Source organism: Bos taurus, chromosome 5 (assembly GCF_002263795.3).
Source record: "Bos taurus isolate L1 Dominette 01449 registration number 42190680 breed Hereford chromosome 5, ARS-UCD2.0, whole genome shotgun sequence".
Lineage (NCBI taxonomy): Eukaryota > Metazoa > Chordata > Mammalia > Artiodactyla > Bovidae > Bos > Bos taurus.
Window position 1 is genome coordinate 94,442,981 of NC_037332.1, and position 19,978 is coordinate 94,462,958.

General features: G+C 38.5%; 1 protein-coding gene across 3 annotated transcripts in view; it reads right to left on the reverse strand.

The window, feature by feature from the left end:
• The window catches only part of PTPRO (protein tyrosine phosphatase receptor type O), a 260,131-nt gene that overhangs the window by 103,586 nt on the left and 136,567 nt on the right, over positions 1–19,978 (reverse strand). For all 3 annotated transcript variants that reach the window (XM_002687771.7, XM_005206999.5, XM_005207000.5), the window contains exon 2: positions 8,816–9,089. In XM_002687771.7, the coding sequence (XP_002687817.4) occupies positions 8,816–9,089 (274 nt within the window). The remainder of the gene's footprint in view (positions 1–8,815; positions 9,090–19,978) is intronic.

Below are 19,978 nucleotides of genomic sequence, written 5' to 3' on the forward strand. Positions count from 1 at the left end.
TTTATTGGCTTCCCTGATGGCTCAGTGGATAAAGAATCCCCCTGCAAAGCAGGAGGCACAGGGGTCATGGGTTCAATCCCTGAATGGGGAAGATGGCAACCCACTTCAATATTCTCAGCTAAAAAATCCAATCGACAGAGGAGGCTGGCGGGCTACAGTCTGTGGGGTTGCAGAGTCAGATACAACTGAGCAACAAAGCACGAATCAAATCTTATAGAAAAAACTGATTTTGATTCAAAGTTTTAGCATTGAGAGGATTCTTGGACATCTATAGCCTAAATGAAGCCTCCAGTTAAAATAAATTAAATTAAAAAAAAGAACAAAACAAAAGAAATGAACTTAGTTTAAGTTTTACACTTTGAAATTTCAATTTCAATAACATAAGAAACCAAAATTTGACTTAGTGCATTCAACAAGTACCTACTTTGTCTCAATCTAAATATCTTTTTTGTTGTTTTTATAAATTTATATTCTAAATGTTTCTGTTTTATTTTTGCCAATGTTTGTTTCATTATTGCTTAATCTTTTAAAATAAGTATAATTCTTTCATCTATTATTTTATAGATGATAACATACTACAAATTTTTGTTATGTTGCTACATAAAACATAATCCAAAATGTGATAATAATTTTGATATCTGTCTTGTTTAGCATAGATTTTGTTTGTTCTAAACCATAAGCCTTTGGCCAAATTTTGCTTTCTCATTGTCCCATTTATTGCTTTTTCTTCACTGTTTTGAGGCAGTTTAGCATCCTTTCAGCTCACCAGAAGCTGTAGTCTAGGGCCAGGGCATATAACATCACTCTGGGGTTCTTGATATTATGGATGATATAGCTGTTTTCACAAACTCGTTCTCTGAGTAAGAGGATAATAAGCTTGGTACTTGATAGTAAGACTATGTGTCTCTTGCATCCTTAGGACTCCTCATGTGCCTTTTTTGGCAAGCAGGAAGAATCTTTGCTTTCAACAATGAACCTGGCTCTGGGTCATATCTAACGTGTAAAAATTCAATCCTTCCTACTCTATGGTGACCCAGACTCAGTACTGTCTTCTTTCAGACTCAGAGCACAAAGGTTCCATGACTTCAGCCTTCTTCCCTACTTTGAGTTTCTTTTTTTTAATATAAATTTATTTATTTTAATTGGAGGTTAATTACTTTACAACATTGTATTGGTTTAATGTACTTTGAGTTTCTGATTCATGGAGACACCTGTCTTATTTCTGAGCCTAGAAATATATTTCTGGTTTGCTTTTCACTTTGTGGTGGGAGCAAAGAATATATGACAAAGCAGAAATTTACTGCATTATTTTTACTAAAAAATCCTACCACAGAGTCCCATTTTTTCTTGTAATAAAAAATTAAAAATGGCATTTAATAGTATCATTATTTCCTCATTAGGTGGCCCACATAATAAAAACTATCTTCAAATTGAACAATATTTCCTGTTTCTTAATTCCCTTTGAACCATCATGACAGTTCCTGAATAGGAAGACTCTTAAAGTTCTGTATGTGACTATCTTAGAAGATGAAAAAACAAGCAGATGTAGGCTTGCACTTGTTAATATCTGCTAATTGCTGAGGTTATTTCTTCCTGTGATTGCTCTGTTTTTTAGGAACTAAAAGGAAAGCTCAGTATCCTTTGCTTCTGATGTGACCAACCTAAGGACATGTGTCTTCTGACATGATCCTCTTGATGGAGACAAACCTGGGCTTAGTCCCCAACTTCTGATGTCAGGAGTAGGGAAAAGGGAACCATCCAGGTCCCAGGCCAGAGCTCTTGTCTGATGCTTAGATAACAGCCTGGGACCTGACCTAATGGTTCAGCTGTATCCAAGCAGGCCACTGAGTTGAGCTGGCAGCAGCAGCCACCTGTGGCCCAGGAAGGATCTACTAACTTAGTTCAAGTCTTCATCATTTCTTTTGTAGGAGAGCAAAATTTGCCACCACAAAATGTGTCTCTTTGGCATGAGGCTTTTTTAAGAAACAGACGAATCAGGAAGAAACTTTGATCTTCCCCCTAACTGCCTAGAAGAATTTAGATAGAGGGCCTGTTCCTGGAATAGAGTATCACCAGGGGGATTGGCAAAGAATATGGGCTGGAAGTGGCTTGGAGATCAGAGTCCTCTCTGTGTCCTGTGGTCTCTTCAGGGCCCAGCTTTTGTTTATCAAACATCTGCTTTTCTATCCATTCATGTACATTGCCTTCCTCCTCATTTATGGTCTCAAATCACTACCCCCAACATCTTCTTTTGTCTTTAGCTGAAGATGGTTTCTAAGGTGAAGGTTTTGGCCATTTTGGAGAATTCTTGTTTTCCTGGGTCTCTCCCATCTACACAATTGATTACATTTCAGTTTGATTTTCTTTTGTTCATCTGTCTCACATCAGTTTAATTCTCAGACCAGCCGGAAAAACCTAGAAGGGTAGGTAAGAATTTCTTCCTCTCCAACATTTCCCTGGAATATTTAAACAACTTTCTAAATTATTCTTCCTTCCTCCAACCTCACCTTAATTTTTCTTATTTCTGTTTAAACGTTTTAAGCGTTCAGGCTACTTGATATTCTCACTTTTGTCAGTCTCTTTTAAATCTGTCACCTCCACCTCACTGATTTTTCCCCATCTGATCTTTTCTGTTTCTCCTTTGCTCTCAGCCTCTTGAAAAATTTTCTGTTTAATGTAATTGGTATTAATTATACTTAGTGATCTTATACTGGATGCTACAAACTATGTTAAGGAGTTTATTTAAATTTTTTTAGTATAAAAAATTTACATTATTTAATAGCACCCACTACCAAATCAGTAATCAACAGCCCACAAGCCAAATCTGGCCTGCCACATGTTTTTGTATGATTTCTGAGCAAAGAAGGCTATTTACAGTTTAAAATGGTTGGCAAAACTCAACAGAAGAATACTATTTCATGACACATGAAAATTATATGAAATTCAAATTTTGGTGTTTTAAAATAAAGTTGCCTTAGAATACAGCCATGCTTATTTGTTTACATGTTATCTATGGCTGCTTTTCTGCTAACATAGTGGAGTTGAATCACTGTAACACAGACCATATGGTCCACAAATCATAAAATATTTATTACCTAGGTCTTTACAGGAAAAGTTGGCTAACCAGTGGAATAGATTATAAATTAGAAAACTAGAAGAATGGAATAATCTGCCAAAGTCTACATTATGGTTCCCAGATTTCTCTGACTCTAAAGTTCATGCTTTGATCCACTATTCAAAATATCTGTGTGATAATTTGTCCATTCCAAGGCAAGATTCAGACCATGTGCCTTGCAGCTCTGTTACAAGAAGGAGATTTCCCCCAATCAAATTGTGTGTCATTCCTTGTATAAGACCTGTCCTCATTCCTCGTCACTTAAAGATTAAGGTCTAAACACTTTTGTAAAGTATTCAAGGTTATTCCCAATATTTCTAGTGACCTTTTTCTTCATTTTCTGGAATCATAGATGCTTGCCATCTTCACTCTTGCAGTTCACAGGTGTGCCCTGCTATTAAAAAATGCTATGCCTGCATTTTTAAAAAATCTATGATTCACTTTAAGTCTGAGTGTAACACTTTCCATTGCTTATCCATTTGGCAAATTTTCACTAAATTTTTCATCATTGTTTCTTCTGAGGTGCCTTCCCAATGTTTCCTAAGAAGGCTGGGTAGTCTCTTACATAATTATTTTACAGCACTTATCATATATTTGTAATGTTTTCTTTATCTTTTCCACTATTGTATACCATCTTTGAGAACGGGCATTTTATTTATTTCTCTGGCACCTAGGATGTGGCATAGAGAATGTAGACAATATATAAAGTAAAAACTCAGACATTATTTTTATTTATCATGGCTGAATTGTATGTCCCATATATGTTCTGTAGTCATGTCTCTAGGACTTAACAAACACAGGAGACAGCAGTGTGTAAACAGGATTTCCCAACTTTCTAAGAAGTTGTTTTCATGTATTATTTTATCTCCTGAGAAACTACTCCTTGTTTCTAATGTGCCCATGATATGCTGAAGGTTCTCAAACAGTTAAATATTAATCAGATGTCAGAGCCTAAGGGTTATGAAACTCTTGAACTGGCCAAATGACTTGTTTGTGCTGAATTTATTCTTTGCTATGTTCCTCAGCTTTCTCTGAGAGTGCCAGACTCAGAACAACTGTGGAGAAATATCAAAGGACTGCCCTAGGGCCAATTGCTTTGTCATTGCTTATTTCATGAAGACAAAGATGCAACAGACAATAAATGACTGCATCAAATGTACCCTTTCATTCTCAACTTGTCAGCTATGGGAGCAGATCCTACAAATGTTTTGTAAACTTTCAAGAAGCCTTCCCCTTAGAAAAATAAAGATGGGAAAAATACATCATTAGCTAATAAATAATGGTAATTTTAGAGCTCAAAAGTAATCTTAATCATCCATTTTAACCCTCTCTTTTTTAAAAGAGGAAGCTGAAACCTAAATATCACTAATGTCCCAGAAATATTTGTACAAAAAAACCCAGTTCCTATAGTCCCAAACTGTTACTGCTTTCAAAACTGGGATGGTGTAATTAAGTATTTGAAAATGCAAGAGAAAGTGAGAGACAATAAACCATCATTAATTAATTTTTACTCTTTAGATATCAATGCAAGTTTCCTCTTTCAATTAGGATGCAGAAAACTGCAATTCAATATTATCCCTCGACATCTAACAGTGAGAAGAAAAAGCCAAATAATGCGTGAGACATAATTTTTCTTGAGTTTATCAGAGAGATGAGATTGCAAGGCAACCAAATGAGCTGAATTCCAAAGATGAGCCCCTCTGGGACACCAGAGGGGACACAGCAACTCTTTTCCCTTTAGTAGGGCACGACAGAAAGAAGGAGCACCATTAAAGCCGGAGAGAAGAAAGCAACTAGCATTTTCCTGATTCATACAGGCAGTGTGTGTGCATTTATGCTCAGTCGTGTCTGACTCTGTGTGACCCCATGGACTGTAGCCTGCCAGGATTCTCTGTCCATGGGATTCTTCAGGGAAGAACACTGGAGTGGGTTGCCATTTCCTACTCCAGGGGATCTTCCCAACCCAGGGATGGAACCCACAGCTCTTGTAATTCCTACACTGGCAGGTGGATTCTTTCCCACTAGCATTTTCTAGGAAGTCCCTCCCATACATAGAAGATGGCTACATTCCTTGAGATATTTTATTTGCTTTTATTAACAATTGGCTGTTCCTACTATCTGCCCTTTGTTGCAAAACTCCTGTATATCCTAGCTCCCCATTTGCCTCCTTGGAGCAGTTTTCTCAGGGTCACTTGAGATGCTGCCTTCAGAGCTTGAAGTTTTCCGTATGTTCCCTAAACAAAACTTAACTTTCAACTTTTAGGTTGTGCGTATTTTTTTTAAGTTGACATGCTAAAACAATAATATTTTGAATGCAATTGGTTAAGTAAACTATGTTATTAAAATTTATTTCACCTTTTCAGAAAATATGTGTCTCTCAGAAAATTTAATATTACATATGTGATTATTGGCTAGTGCTAGTCTAAACACTCCAATTAAAAGACAGAGATTTTCAGATTGGGGGAAAAAGCAGAACCAACTGTATGCTGTTTACAAGAAACCCATTTACCTATAAAGATGTAAGTAGGTTAAAGTATAAAGATGAAACAAGTAAACTATGAAAATACTTAAAGAAAACTAAAATGTCTATATTAATATCAGACAAAATAGTCTTCAACACAAGTCATTTGATGAGGGATAAAGGGGGACATTGCATACAGATAAGAAGCTCAACCCATTTTCCAGGCAAGAGTACTGGAGTGGGTTGCCATTTCCTTCTCCAACAAGAAGACATAGTAATCCTAAAATTATTTGCACCTAACAACATAACAATAGGGCTTGAAAATAGATAAAGCATAAATTAAAAGAAGTGAAAGGTGAAATAAACAGATCCACACTCTCTGTCAATCACTGTTAGAACAAGTTGAAAGCAAATCATTAAGGATAGAAGACTTGAACAACCAACGTGACCTAAATTGACATTTATTAAAACATCACTCAACCAGTGCTCACAGAATGCATAACAAGATAGGCCATTCGATTGAATTTGCTTAAGTGAAGAGGAACTAAACAGCCTCTTGATGAGGGTGAAAGAGGAGAGTAAAAAAGCTGGCTTAAAACTTGACATTCAAAAAACTAAGATCATGGCATCTGGTCCCATCACTTCATGGCAAATAGATGGGGAAAAAGTGGAAACAGTGACAGATTTTATTTTCTTGGGCTCCAAAATCACTGCAGACAGGACTACAGCCACAAAATCAAAAGACGCTTGCTCCTTGGAGGAAAAGTTATACAAACCTAGACAAAAAGCAGAGACATCATTTTGCTGACAAAAATCCATATAGTCAAAGCTATGGTTTTTCCAATAGTCATAAAAGGATATGAGAGTTGGACTATAAAGAAGGCTAAGCACTGAAGAACTGATGCTCTCTAACTGTGGTGCTGGAGAAGATGCTTGAGAATCCCTTGGACAGCAAGGCAGTCAAACCAGTCAGTCCTAAAGGAAATCAATCCTGAATATTCATTGGAAGGACTGACGCTGAAGCTAAAGTTCCAATTTTGGCCACTTGATACAAAAAGCTGACTCAATGAAAAAGACCTCAATTCTGGGAAAAGACCCTGATGCTGAGGGCAGTAGGAAAAGGGGAAACAGAGGATGAGATAGTTGGATGGCATCAGTGACTCAGTGGACATAAGTTTGAGCAAACTCCAGGAGATAGTGAAGAACAGGGAAGCTGGAATGCTGTAGTTCATGGGGTCTCAAAGAGTCAAAAGTGACAGTGGCTGAACAGCAACAACGTTCTCTCATTTACTTAGATCAACAAAAAGGTCTCTGCAAAATTGCCCAGTTTTTGGATCATCAACAACACACCTCCCAGCCCGCATATCAAAGAATAAAATCACAAAAGAAAATAGAAGATACTTTGAATAGAACTTACTTCATGTGCTAAAATATCAACAAGATATTTCAGAAATCTTTCACTATTTACTTACTTAAATTTCTTTGTGAACCGTTAACTAAAAGCTGACTTCTCCAGCTTTGTCTAATCCAGAGTAGCTGAGCTCATGTTAATGAGTGTTGGGTCAGCAAAAGTCACTACAGCTTTATTTTTCTCTGTGTCTTAGCCCTTTTTTCCCCTGGCTCTTTTTTCCTGTTACTCGCTTAACTAAATTGAATTAATATTTATTGATCACCAATTAAGCATAAGGGTTATGCTAGATGTTCCTTTGACATTATGAAGATGAATAAAGCAGAGGGCTTCTGATTTCAAGGAGTTATATTACAGGCATTATGTACCTAGATCTGCTGCCTGGCTCTATTAGCTCCTAATTCACTATTTCCGAAGTTTAAGATAGTATTTCACCAGGCAAGTCCATTCTTTGATTCAGTGAGCTTATAGATTTGTTCATTATATCTTTAAACCATGAAGGTCTTGAGTCTGTGCCATTCCTAATTTTTAGAACTCAGTACTGTTCCTGGTATTCTGCCAAGGGAAACTTTAAATAATTTTTGACAGACATGTTAAAAATAGGTCCTTTAGCTTGATTCTGCATTCTTGCTTCTTGGTGTTTCTCTTTCTTTTTACCCCAATGTAAATATCACTATGTCCTTTTCCTTAACTGTGGCCAGAAAGATCATTTTCAGATGGCAATTAAAAGGTTACAGTCGCTGGAAAATTTGCACTGAGGAACAATGAACAAAAAGAACTTTGCTGAGACATTACATTGCTTAAGTGATAAACTCTACCATCTAATAGATAACAGTTGGTGATGGACAGAGAGGCCTGGCGTGCTGCAGTCTATGGGGCCATAAACAGTCAGACACGACTGAGCCACTGAACTGATAGATAACAGTTTTCATCTATACCTCAGCTTATGGGGCTTCTCTGGTGGCTCTGCAGCAAAGAATCCACCTGTCAATGCAGGAGACTCAGGCTCCATCCCTGGGTCAGGAAGATCCCCTAGAGGAGGAAATGGCAAGCCACTCCAGTATTCTTACCTGGCAAATCCCATGGACAGAGGAGCCTGGCATGCTACAGTCCACAACACGACTTAGTGACTAAACAACAACAACCTCACCTTATACAGTAGAATTGAATTTTATTTTGAGAGTAGGTTTTAAAGTCAGAGAGTAAAGTAAAAATCATATATAGATAAAACCACTCCTAAAAAACTTCTAATATCAGCATGACCTCTTAAGGCAGGAGTTACTAAGGATTAAAATGTCAATGACATTTTTTTTCCTCAGGTTTTTTCTTGGGCATTGGAAACATAGGCTATTTTCAGGCTGAGGTGGGGAAAAGCAACTGATAAGTGATGTCTTTTATTCTCTCTCAGCTAAAAATGTGTAATTGGAATTTGAGCCAGCTAAATATGAGTGTAAATTCTTTACTTCAAAAAGCAAGTTGCTTAACATGAGACTATATGTTCTAGTGGGAAAAAAAACTTAATTATGATCATACTATTAAGTTATATAATAGCAAATTACATGGTTCAATCATGAATCTAAAATGGCCATTCAATCTCAAAATACACTATTGAGGTTGACTTTTTTGTTTAAAACACTTTTTTTTTTAAACAGAAGGTTACAATATAATGTGATCAACTTCTGTGAGAAACTATATTCCAAGTGAAGCAGAACTTTGAACCTTGTCAATTGATTTGAAGGCAGTTGATCTTGCCGTTCTGGACTGACTGAGAACTACAAGAGAATACACCCAATAAAGAAACACAGAGGATCATATTACATATGATGCTTACTTGTTAACACAGTGATTGATCTAGACGGCTTGGTAACCACATTTCCATTTACCACCACCAGAGTGATTATGTAATATAGGCCATGATAATTGGCCTTAAAGATAATGGGAGGAGGCAAAGTACTGTTGAATTCCTCAAATTCAAAGAAGTAATTTTTTGATTCACCAGTTATCTTCACAACATACACAGATGATGGACTCATGATGTCTGAAGCTTCTAAAGAGACAGCGATGCTATTATCATCTCGGACAGTTACGTGGAATGTGGTAGCATCCTGTTTAAGAAAACAGAGAAAAAGAAAATGGAGGTCAAGTTTCAGATTATTTTCATTAAAATTATACTGAGATAATTTCCCCCAAAATTAATGTTGTGACAAGTATTGCTTCCTGAAATAAGGTTACACAGGTTTTTTTTAGTATATGCGGAAAATCAAAAAGAGGAATATTAGCCCTATTGTGGCTATTGATCTTCTCAGGCCTTTTTACTTTTAGTATTCTTCCGGATTGAAAAGCTACTTCCAATTCACGGATTGTGCCATGTAGTAAACACAAAATAAAAACATCATGGAATTGTGTAAAAATAAATGAATGAAAATCATCTTGGCACTCAACTTTCAGAGAAGTCCTTGGTTTCATCTTTGTTGAAAAAGCTATATGGTTTGAAGAAGCATTGTTTTACTTGGGAACGAGTAGTCCTGCTGTAGTCCTAGGAAAATTCTAGAAAAATGTTTCAACGCAGTTATTTTTTCCTTGACATCTCACCTGCCAGTTCTGACAACTAAAAAAAAAAAAATCAGGGCTGAGAAACCTTATTATCCTTCTCTTTAAATTTTAGCCAGTCCTCATTAAAAGAAACCATGATGCTCTTTGAAGAAGGGACTGGACTGAAAAGCCGTGGGCATTGATGGAAAAGTCAGCAGTCAGTGCACTGAAAACTTTGCTCCAAGTCCCCAGGTAACTGTTTATGAACAGTATTTGAAAAATCATTTGTGTAGTTGGTTTAAATATTCCTTCCTGATTCTTTCCCACACTCCATAGGCAGACTGGGACTTCTGTTCTCTGATCTTGACAAAATTCGTGTACTTTGTAACATTTGCTGTTCTGTTTCACTTTTCCTTCTGAGTGTGTGTGATGTCCAGGACAAATTATTTCATTGCTCTGAGCCTCAGGTTTTTCTTCCATGAAAGTGGGACAGAAAAATTGCTGAAACTTGTCAAGGACTTACAAGCATCCAGGTACCAAGGTAGGCAGGCTTGGTAAACATAATCATCACATTTAAGATTCATAGGGATCCCAGGAGACAGGTATTATTATTTTTAATCTCGGCTTGTAGCTGAGAAAACTGAGAGCCAGAAAGAGTAAGTCACTTGATCCCAGGTCACACATACAGTTCAGACTCTTAACCACTGATCTACACAAGTATCAAGTTTGATCTTTCCACACTTCTTTGTCTTCTCCTCTTGACTTATTTTCCTAACATTGAGACTGACACACAGTATATAGCTGATAAGCATTTGTAAAATGAATGAAAGGATTGCTGATTATATTAATTATATGGGAGCCTTCTCCTCTTAGAATTAATATGCTTATTGATTTTGGTACCTCGCATAGTGTCAAGACAAATCAAGCATGTGATACATCAGTCCTTTAAAAGAAGACATAAAAATATACTGATTTTTTTCTTCTTATTTAATTTTTTAAAGAAATCTAGTTTTTAAAGGTCCTGGTACTAATAAAGAATTGGAGAAGGGCATGGCAACCCACTCCAGTATCGTTGCCTGGAGAATCCCATGGACAGAAGAGCCTGGTGGGCTATAGTCCATAGGGTCACACAGAGTCAGACATGATGAAAACGACTTAGCACCACTTATAAAGACTATCTGGCTATTAAGAGAAGTTTAATTCTATGTTAACATTTAGTAGACTTAATAGTGTTCATAACATCCCTACCTCACTAGTCTGTAAGTCCTCCAGGGCAGAGACTGCATCTTATTTCTAGCTGTGTTTTCAGCTCTAAGACCAGCACATGGCATATGCCAAGTGGTTTGTGACCTGAATAGGCCTGGGAAAATTTCTTTAACAATGGATCGTCAGTACAGATTTACTTTATTTTTTTTAATACATTTATATTATGTTAGTGAAATGGACTCCAAACAATAACTACAGTACCACTTGCATGACTTCAGTCATGTCCGACTCTTTGTGACGGTATGGACTGTAGCCCACCAGGCTCCATAGTCTATGGGATTCTCCAGGCAAGAATACTGGAGTGGGTTGCCATGTCCTCCTCCAGGGGATCTTCCTGACCCAGGGGTCGAATCCAGGTCTCTTATGTCTCCTGTATTGGCAGGCAGGTTCTTTACCACTGGCACCACCTGGGAAGCCCCCAGATTTGCTTTAAAAAATATTTGTCACAGCCTGTAGCATGTGGGATTTTAGTTCTGTAATGAAGGATTGAATCCATGCCCCCTGCAATGGAAGCACGGAGTCGTAACCACTGGACCACCAGGAAAGTCCCAGATCCCTTTGTTCACATTTGTCTCTCATCCTCTGATACATGTGCGGACTTTTAAAACTGAATTCTGTACTTTTGGGATCAAATCTAAAACATGACCCATTCTCCATTGGCAGTGGTCAGGTGGAACATGAGGCTGATGCAAGCACTGAATATCCAATAGACCTGAAACCTGGTTTTTATACATTATTGATTACAGAAGTCGATTCACTAATTCAGAGAATAATAAGTTTATAGACATGGAATATGCAATTGCTAAGAATTCTTTGCTGTATGTTTTAACAGCCAGTAAACTGGAAGTGTTTGTGATAACGAAAAGAAGAATAAATAAACTCAATTTTGTAGCGTGTTGAAGAAATATATGTCTCATGTGTCATGATGCTTTGTAGACAGTAACAGCTTCCAGGGAAAGGAACTAATCTTCCAAATGCTAACAACAGCTTTGAGGATGATTGTATCAGCCATGAAAATAAGCATTGGCCCATGTGCTCCCAGGTTGCCAAAAATAAATCAGGGTGGGCTAATCAGATTCAGTCAGTGGAACTAATGAGAAGAAGGCAGCAGGCCAAGTGCGATCTAGGCAGTGAGCCTAAAAGAAATGTCATCTATGCTATTTCTTTCTTCTCTGTCCTCTTTGCTCTAGCTTTTCCTGGAATCTATATTCAGGAAAAAATTCTGAATGTATGCTGCAGGCATGCTATCCTTGCTGAGAAGCAGGGCCAGAAAGAAGCGTTAGAAATAATCGAAATGGATCTGGTGCACTTAGGCAAGGCCAATGCTGATTTATTTGGTGGCTAGAAAAATATTTAAAACTTTTTTTTCTTCCTTCTGAGACTGGTAATGCTATTGCTTGACTCTACAGTAAAAATATTTTCACTGAAATGTCCTTTGCAGAACAAAGTTTAATATAGGAATTTCTCTGGTCCAACACCCTCATTTCACACTTGAGAGAACAGTGGTGCAAATGTCAGGCAGATAGTCGATGTCAGAACAAGGTCTGGGATCCACACGTTCTGGTGCCCCTTGGTATTTCTCTTTTCCTAAACTGGAGGTACCTGGCTTAAGGCAGCAAAACGGGGCCTGGGGGCTTGGCTTCAGCAAGGAAGGGGAGCCCAGGAGCCTGCCACCTGTTCTATAGCCAGTCTTGGGAGAAAGAAGCTACTGGAAATGGAGTGGGCAGCACTAAAGAGGAGAAAAAATGGGGGATGAATCCCCTGGGATATGGGATAAGGACGTGAACTGGCCACAGGTATGGACTCATCAGAAGTCCAAGAATCTCTTCTAGCATCCTTGACAAAAGTAGCAACTGTGGTGCATTGACCTGTCTCTCTGTCCCTTGATCTGGATGAAGCTTTGCACTAAGCATTTTATATATATATATATAAAATATATTAAAAAGCTGAGACATTACTTTGCCAACAAAGGCCCATCTAGTCAAAGATATGGTTTTTCCAATAATCATGTATGGATGTAAGAGTGGACCATAAAGAAAGCTGAGCACCGAAGAACTGATGCTTTTGAAATATGGTGCTGGAGAAGACTCTTCAGAGTCGCTTGGACAGGAAGGAGATCAAACCAGTCAATCCTAAAGGAAATCAACCCTGAATATTCATTGGAAGGACTGATGCTGAAGCTCCAATACTTTGGCCACCTGATGTGAAGAATTGACTCATTGGAAAAGACCCTGATCCTGGGAAAGATTGAAGGCAGGAGGAGAACGGGTCGATAGAGGATGAGATGGTTGCATGGCATTAGTGACTCGATGGACTTGAGTTTGAGCAAGCTCCGGGAGTTGCTGATGGACTGGGAAGCCTGGTGTGCTGCAGTCTATGGGATTGTAAACAGTTGGACACGACTGAGCGACTGAACTGAACTGACTGATATATATATATATATATATATGTATATACATGAGAGTTGGACTATAAAGAAAGCTGAGCACCAAAGAATAGATGGTTTTGAACTGTGGTGTTGGTGAAGACTCTTGAGAGTCCCTTGGACTGCAAGGAGATCCAACCAGTCCATCCTAAAGGAGATCAGTCCTGGGTGTTCATTGGAAGGACTGATGTTGAAGCTGAAACCCCAGTACTTTGGCCACCTGATGCAAAGAGCTGACTCATTGGAGAAGACCCTGATGCTGGAAGGGATTGAGGGCAGGAGGAGAAGGGGATGACAGAGGATGAAATGGTTGGATGGCATCACCAACTCAATGGACATGTGTTTGGGTGGTCTCCAGGAGTTGGTGATGGACAGGGAGGCCTGGCGTGCTGCAGTTCATGGAGTCACAAAGAGTCGGACATGACTGAGTGACTGAACTGAACTGAACTGATACATACCTATGTATATTTTCCTTTTATTCCTTACAACCATCTTTAGAAGTAAGTGTTATTGGGACTTCCCTAGTGGTCCAGTAGTTAAAAATCCACTTGCCAATGCAAGGGACAAGGGTTTGACCCCTGGCCTGGGAAGATCTCATGCTGTGGGACAACTCAGCCTGTGTGCCACAACTACTGAGCCTGCATTCTAGAGCTTGTGAGCTACAACCAATGAAGCCACCGCAATGAAAACCCCAAGAAATGCAGGGAAGAGTAGCCCCCACTTGCCACAGCTATAGAAAGCCCAAGTGCAGTCAAAAATAAATAAATAAGTAAATAAATAAATAATCAATTAAAAAAGAAATCAGTGTTATTCCTATTTTACTCAGAGAGATTAAATAATTTCCTTAAGAAAACAGCAGTGGACTTGGAATCAGAGGGTCTGATTTTCTATTCTTTTTGGGCAGAGTATTACCCTTGTGAACTTGGGAAATCCCAGGGATCTTTTAACCATAGCTTCTTAATATATAAAATAGGGATAACTCCTATAACTCTTAGGATTTTTGTAAGGGTCAGATGGCTTTTACAAAAGTGCTAAAAGTGTGAAATCAATTAATATTAGCTATATTTCAAAAATTATTGTGTTCATCAGCTATACTCCTATATAAAATAAAACTTTAAAAAATCAAACTTTAATATGTACAATTTGTATCTGTCAATTATACCTCCATAAAGATGGTAAAAATAATTACCCATGACTGACTAAGCAAAATAGAGATATCTATTTTATAATTATTATTCCATTCCAAGCTTCAAAAAATTTTAAAGTTGTAATTAACATCACGGACTAAAATTTTCCCAATAAGTTAACAAGAAAAAAAAAAAGGAATATCTTGGAATGTTCCTGATGGCATTCTCTTGCATGGTATAAACGTTTCATTCAGTGGATGTTCTATTTTTTTCTGTTTTAGCATGTCTTTCGAATTAATGAAGAAAATAAAAGTCATTCACACAAAGACCATGAGATCAAAAAAAAAAAAACCCAAGATATCATTCCACCACCACATCAAATTCAAAATGCCACATCATAGATAACTTATTGACTGCTTGCATTTTTAAGACCATATAATGCAGATATCCCTACTCTTGGATTCGTAAAATTTGACGTTGTTTCCTAAGTTTATGTGTATGTATAAATTTTGGAGTGTGTAAAGACAGGATTTGTTTTAGTTATGTTTTGAACCATTCAATGACCTTTAAACTATAGAGGTTCTGTAAATAGTCACTTAACGAACTTCAAAACCCAGCCAAATTCAGTAGTTCTGTTCACTGGATGTTTTAATCACAGATCCTTGGAGAAATAGCATTTATTAATTCAACGACAAAACATTAGCTAACTGACAACATGACATCAGGCACAGTGCTAGCGTGCTCGGTGTTAGTGAAAGAGAAGTGTGTAAGACAGGATACTTAAACTCCAGAAGCTCAGACTCCAGGGAGAGGTGCACAGTTATAACCCAGCTGAAAATCATTAGTTAAAAACTTTGAAAAACTGGTTGATACCTGTTTTTCCTGCCTATCTGAAATCCCTACTTAGATTGTGCCCTCTTCTCTGGATCACTGCTTCTTCTCCATTATAAAGCCCGTAAGGATGCTGATGGGGTTGCTGATTATGGTGCCCAACTCCCTGGCGAAAGCACCCCAGGACTCAGTTTGGGTGAATCATAGTACCTATCCCCTCCCCATGAAGACAGTTACAGAGACACGTACGTGGACCAAGCCAGACAACCGAAATGCTTCCTCTGAAAAGTTTTAACTGGAATTAGTGAGAAGGAGCCCTTCTCTTCTGGTCTCTTGCGTGTGTGCATGCAGACCTGGGGAAATCAGTGTCTGTAATTTCTGCCCCTTGAAGATCATTGTCTGAGGGAGAATTTCTGATTTGTTCAAAGGCCCCAGTCTCTGTCATCATAAGGCCCACCCACCATGCAGTTTGGTGACATGAGTGAATAAATTCCAGCTTATAGCTTATGTTGTTTAAAGCTGGACTTCCAAAATTTGCAGCCAAAGATCTTGAAAGAAGAATATTGTCCAGTATTATAGACGTGTAAAGAAGACAGCGATCCATTCTGTTTCTCTGGATAGACATCAGGGAAGGTTTCAGGGTGAAAGCAATGCTTGAAAGCTACTTAGGAGTTTCCCAGGGGTACAACGGTCAGAAAAGTCACCTAGACTTTTCTATACACTAGTTCCTAGAGAAGTGGGAAGAGGCTCCACAGTGCTGTGGAGTAGTTAGATAGTGGTAGGATGCTCAGAAGAGAAGCTGGAGAGCCCTAGCACAATTTGTGCCTTGTTAAGGAATCAGGATGTATTTTAGCCCAAAAGAAATCGTGAACAGTTTTAATGTAGAAAAGTGACATGATTAGACAGATCACAATTTAGAAAGGCCGATATAGTTAGGAGGATGGACCAGTATAGTTAGAAGTTGTCTGACTGGGCTCATCTAAGGCCAGGAGAAAGTAAGGAGGCTGTTGTAACAGTTTGCATAAGACCTGAGTGGTCTCCAAGCAAGTGCGCCAGATCTGCCCATGTTGATCCGTCTGTGTGATATACTTCTAGAAAATTACCAGTGCACCAGCTGGCAATCCAGTCAATGATTAGTCTTATCAGAGGGGATTTTAGAGGGAACACTTAAACAATTCTGCTGTGCTAAGGTTACCATATAGGGAATGATGGAATGCTCAATTTTTTTAAATAGTAATATTTTTTTTAAATTTTATTTTATTTTGAAACTTTACATAATTGTATTAGTTTTGCCAAATATCAAAATGAATCCACCACAGGTATACATGTGTTCCCCATCCTGGACCCTCCTCCCTCCTCCCTCCCCATACCATCCCTCTGGGTCGTCCCAGTGCACTAGCCCCAAGCATCCAGTATCGTGCATCGAACCTGGACTGGCATCTCGTTTCATACACGATATTTTACATGTTTCAATGCCATTCTCCCAAATCTTCCCACCCTCTCCCTCTCCCATAGAGTCCATAAGACTGTTCTATACATCAGTGTCTCTTTTGCTGTCTCGTACACAGGGTTATTGTTACCATCTTTCTAAATTCCATATATATGTGTTATTATACTGTATTGGTGTTTTTCCTTCTGGCTTACTTCACTCTGTATAATAGGCTCCAGTTTCATCCACCTCATTAGAACTGATTCAAATGTTTTCTTTTTAATGGCCGAGTAATACTCCATTGTGTATATGTACCATAGCTTTCTTATCCATTCATCTGCTGATGAGCATCTAGGTTGCTTCCATGTCCTGGCTATTATAAACAGTGCTGCGATGAACATTGGGGTACACGTGTCTCTTTCCCTTCTGGTTTCCTCAGTGTGTATGCCCAGCAATGGGATTGCTGGATCATAAGGCAGTTCTATTTCCAGTTTTTTAAGGAATCTCCACACTGTTCTCCATAGTGGCTGTACTAGTTTGCATTCCCACAAACAGTGTAAGAGGGTTCCCTTTTCTCCACACCCACAGTTATCAAGACAGTATGGTACTGGCACAAAGACAGAAATATAGACCAATGGAAGAAAATAGAAAGCCCAGAGATAAATCCACGCACATATGGACACCTTATCTTTGACAAAGGAGGCAAGAATATACAATGGATTAAAGACAATCTCTTTAACAAGTGGTGCTGGGAAATCTGGTCAACCACTTGTAAAAGAATGGAACTAGAACACTTTCTAACACCATACACAAAAATAAACTCAAAATGGATTAAAGATCTAAATGTAAGACCAGAAACTATAAAACTCCTAGAGGAGAACATAGGCAAAACACTCTCTGACATACATCACAGCAGGATCTTCTATGACCCACCTCCCAGAATATTGGAAATAAAAGCAAAAATAAACAAATGGGACCTAATTAACCTTAAAAGCTTCTGCACATCAAAGGAAACTATTAGCAAGGTGAAAAGACAGCCTTCAGAATGGGAGAAAATAATAGCAAATGAAGCAACTGACAAACAACTAATCTCAAAAATATACAAGCAACTCCTACAGCTCAACTCCAGAAAAATAAATGACCCAGTCATAAAATGGGCCAAAGAACTAAATAGACATTTCTCTAAATAGTAATCTTAATGGTGTCTGGTGCTTATATAGCCCTTACGACCATAATTCTCTGCAGACATTATGTAATGCATCCACTTAGACTCCTGTCTGGTTCCTGGGAAAGCTTTTCCAACAAGATAGTCTTGGTGCAGTGGTAAAGAATCCACCTGTAATCCAGGAGACACAGGGGACGCGGGTTCAATCCCTGGATTGGGAAGATCCCCTGGAGGAAGAAATGGTGATCCACTCCAGTATGCTGGTTTGGGAAAGCCCATGGGCAGAGGAGCCTGGCGGGCTAAAGTCCATAGATTCACAGAGAGTCAGACATGACTGAGCACACACAGTCTTTCCTTTCATTTCCTTCAGGAAGATCACAGTCCTAGAGCTGCCCTGACAACTTCCTAGAATGATTGACAAATGTCTTTCAGAAATTGTCAGAGGAGAATTTGGATGTTGGTCTCAAAGGCTAAGGATGGCCTCTCCCTAATCTTCCATTATTTATTCTGATTATTCTTCAGAAATGTTTTGAGCAACCAGTATATATCAGGAATTGTGCAAGACATTGGGGATATATTCAATTTGTGAGTAAAGAGAAAGACAGGCCTTATGTGACTCTGTCCTTCCTAGAATTGTGTCTGACCAATAATCATAGCAATGACAATGGCAACAATGATGACCCTATTGTAATAAAGAACATTAATTTATACAGTTTTTATTATGTGCTAGTAGAAAGCTCATACAGCAGGTTCTTTTCTTTAAGCTTTTTATTTTGTATTGTGTTGTAGCCAATTAACAATGTTACGATAGTTTCAGGTGCACAGCAGAGCAACTCAGCCACACATACACATGTATCCATTCTCCTGATACTCCCCTCCTATCCAGGCTGCCACTTAACACTGAGCAGAGTTCCCTGTACTAGTTCCTTGTTGGCTATCCATTTTAAATCAGCAGTGTGTACATGTCGATCCCAAACTCCCTAACTATCCCTTCCCCCTGGCAACCATAAGCTCATTCTCTAAGTGGCTTTCTGGGTGAATATGTTTACAATCTGCTCTGTACTGCCAGACTTCTTTATGTGGGTCCTAAAAGAATCTGCCTGCAGTGCAGGAGACCCGGATTCAATCCCTGGGTTGGGAAGATCCACTGGAGAAGGAAATGGCAACCTACTCCAGTATCCTTGCCTGGAAAATCCCATGGACAGAGGAGCCTGGTGGGCTGCAGTTCATGGGATCGCAAAGAGTTGGGCACGACTGAGCGACTAACACTTAAATGTATCTTTTCGGTTGGAATACATCAGTTCTAACCAGGTGCCTGAGTCCACATTCATACCAATTCTGCCTTTCATGTTTTAACATGCTCAGATACAGCCATTTCTGTCTTTGTGACTTCATAAGACAGAGCCCTCATTTCTTTGGCCTCTTAGTAAAGGGGCCTAAACTCAAATGTCAGCCAGGTAATATAAATGTGTGAAGCAGTCAAGTATAAGAGGATTGAATGACGGAATAGTTAGCAAATGGGAAGGTACAGGCATTGTCGTAAAGCATCATTAAAAAGCACCATTACAACAAAGATAAAGATATACTGGCCAAAGAAAACATATTTGGTTGCCTCTAGGCAAACATAACATAAAGGTTATATGGGACTTTGGAATTGTGGATAAAGATGTATAATGTCAAACCTAATCTATCATAAATAGAAAGTACATCTTTATCCACAATTCCAAAGTCTAGTATACCCTTTATTTTATGTTTGCCTAGGGGCAAACACATGTGTTTTCTTTGGCCAGTATATCTTTATTTTGTTGTAATGGTGCTTTTTAATGACATAAATATACCACCACATGTGAAATAGATAGCTAGTGGGAATCTGCTATATAGCACAGGGAGCTCAGCTCAGTACTCTGTGATGACCTAGATGGGTGGAATGGGGGAAGGGGAAGGGAGGGATGTTCAAGGGGGAGGGGATATATGTATACATATAGCTGATTGATGTTGTTGTACAGCAGAAACTAACACAACATTGTAAAGCAACTATTCTCCAATTAAAAAAAGGTATATCTTCTAGGATAAAGCAATATCGTGGGAGTTGAAGGAATACAGCGTCAAGAAGAAAGTGGTGGTCAGTGGTGTCAGACATTGCTAAGAGACGAAGGGCAAGGATTGAAGAAAAGCCTTTAGATTTGGTCATCAAGAAGTTAATACAATATTGTAAAGTT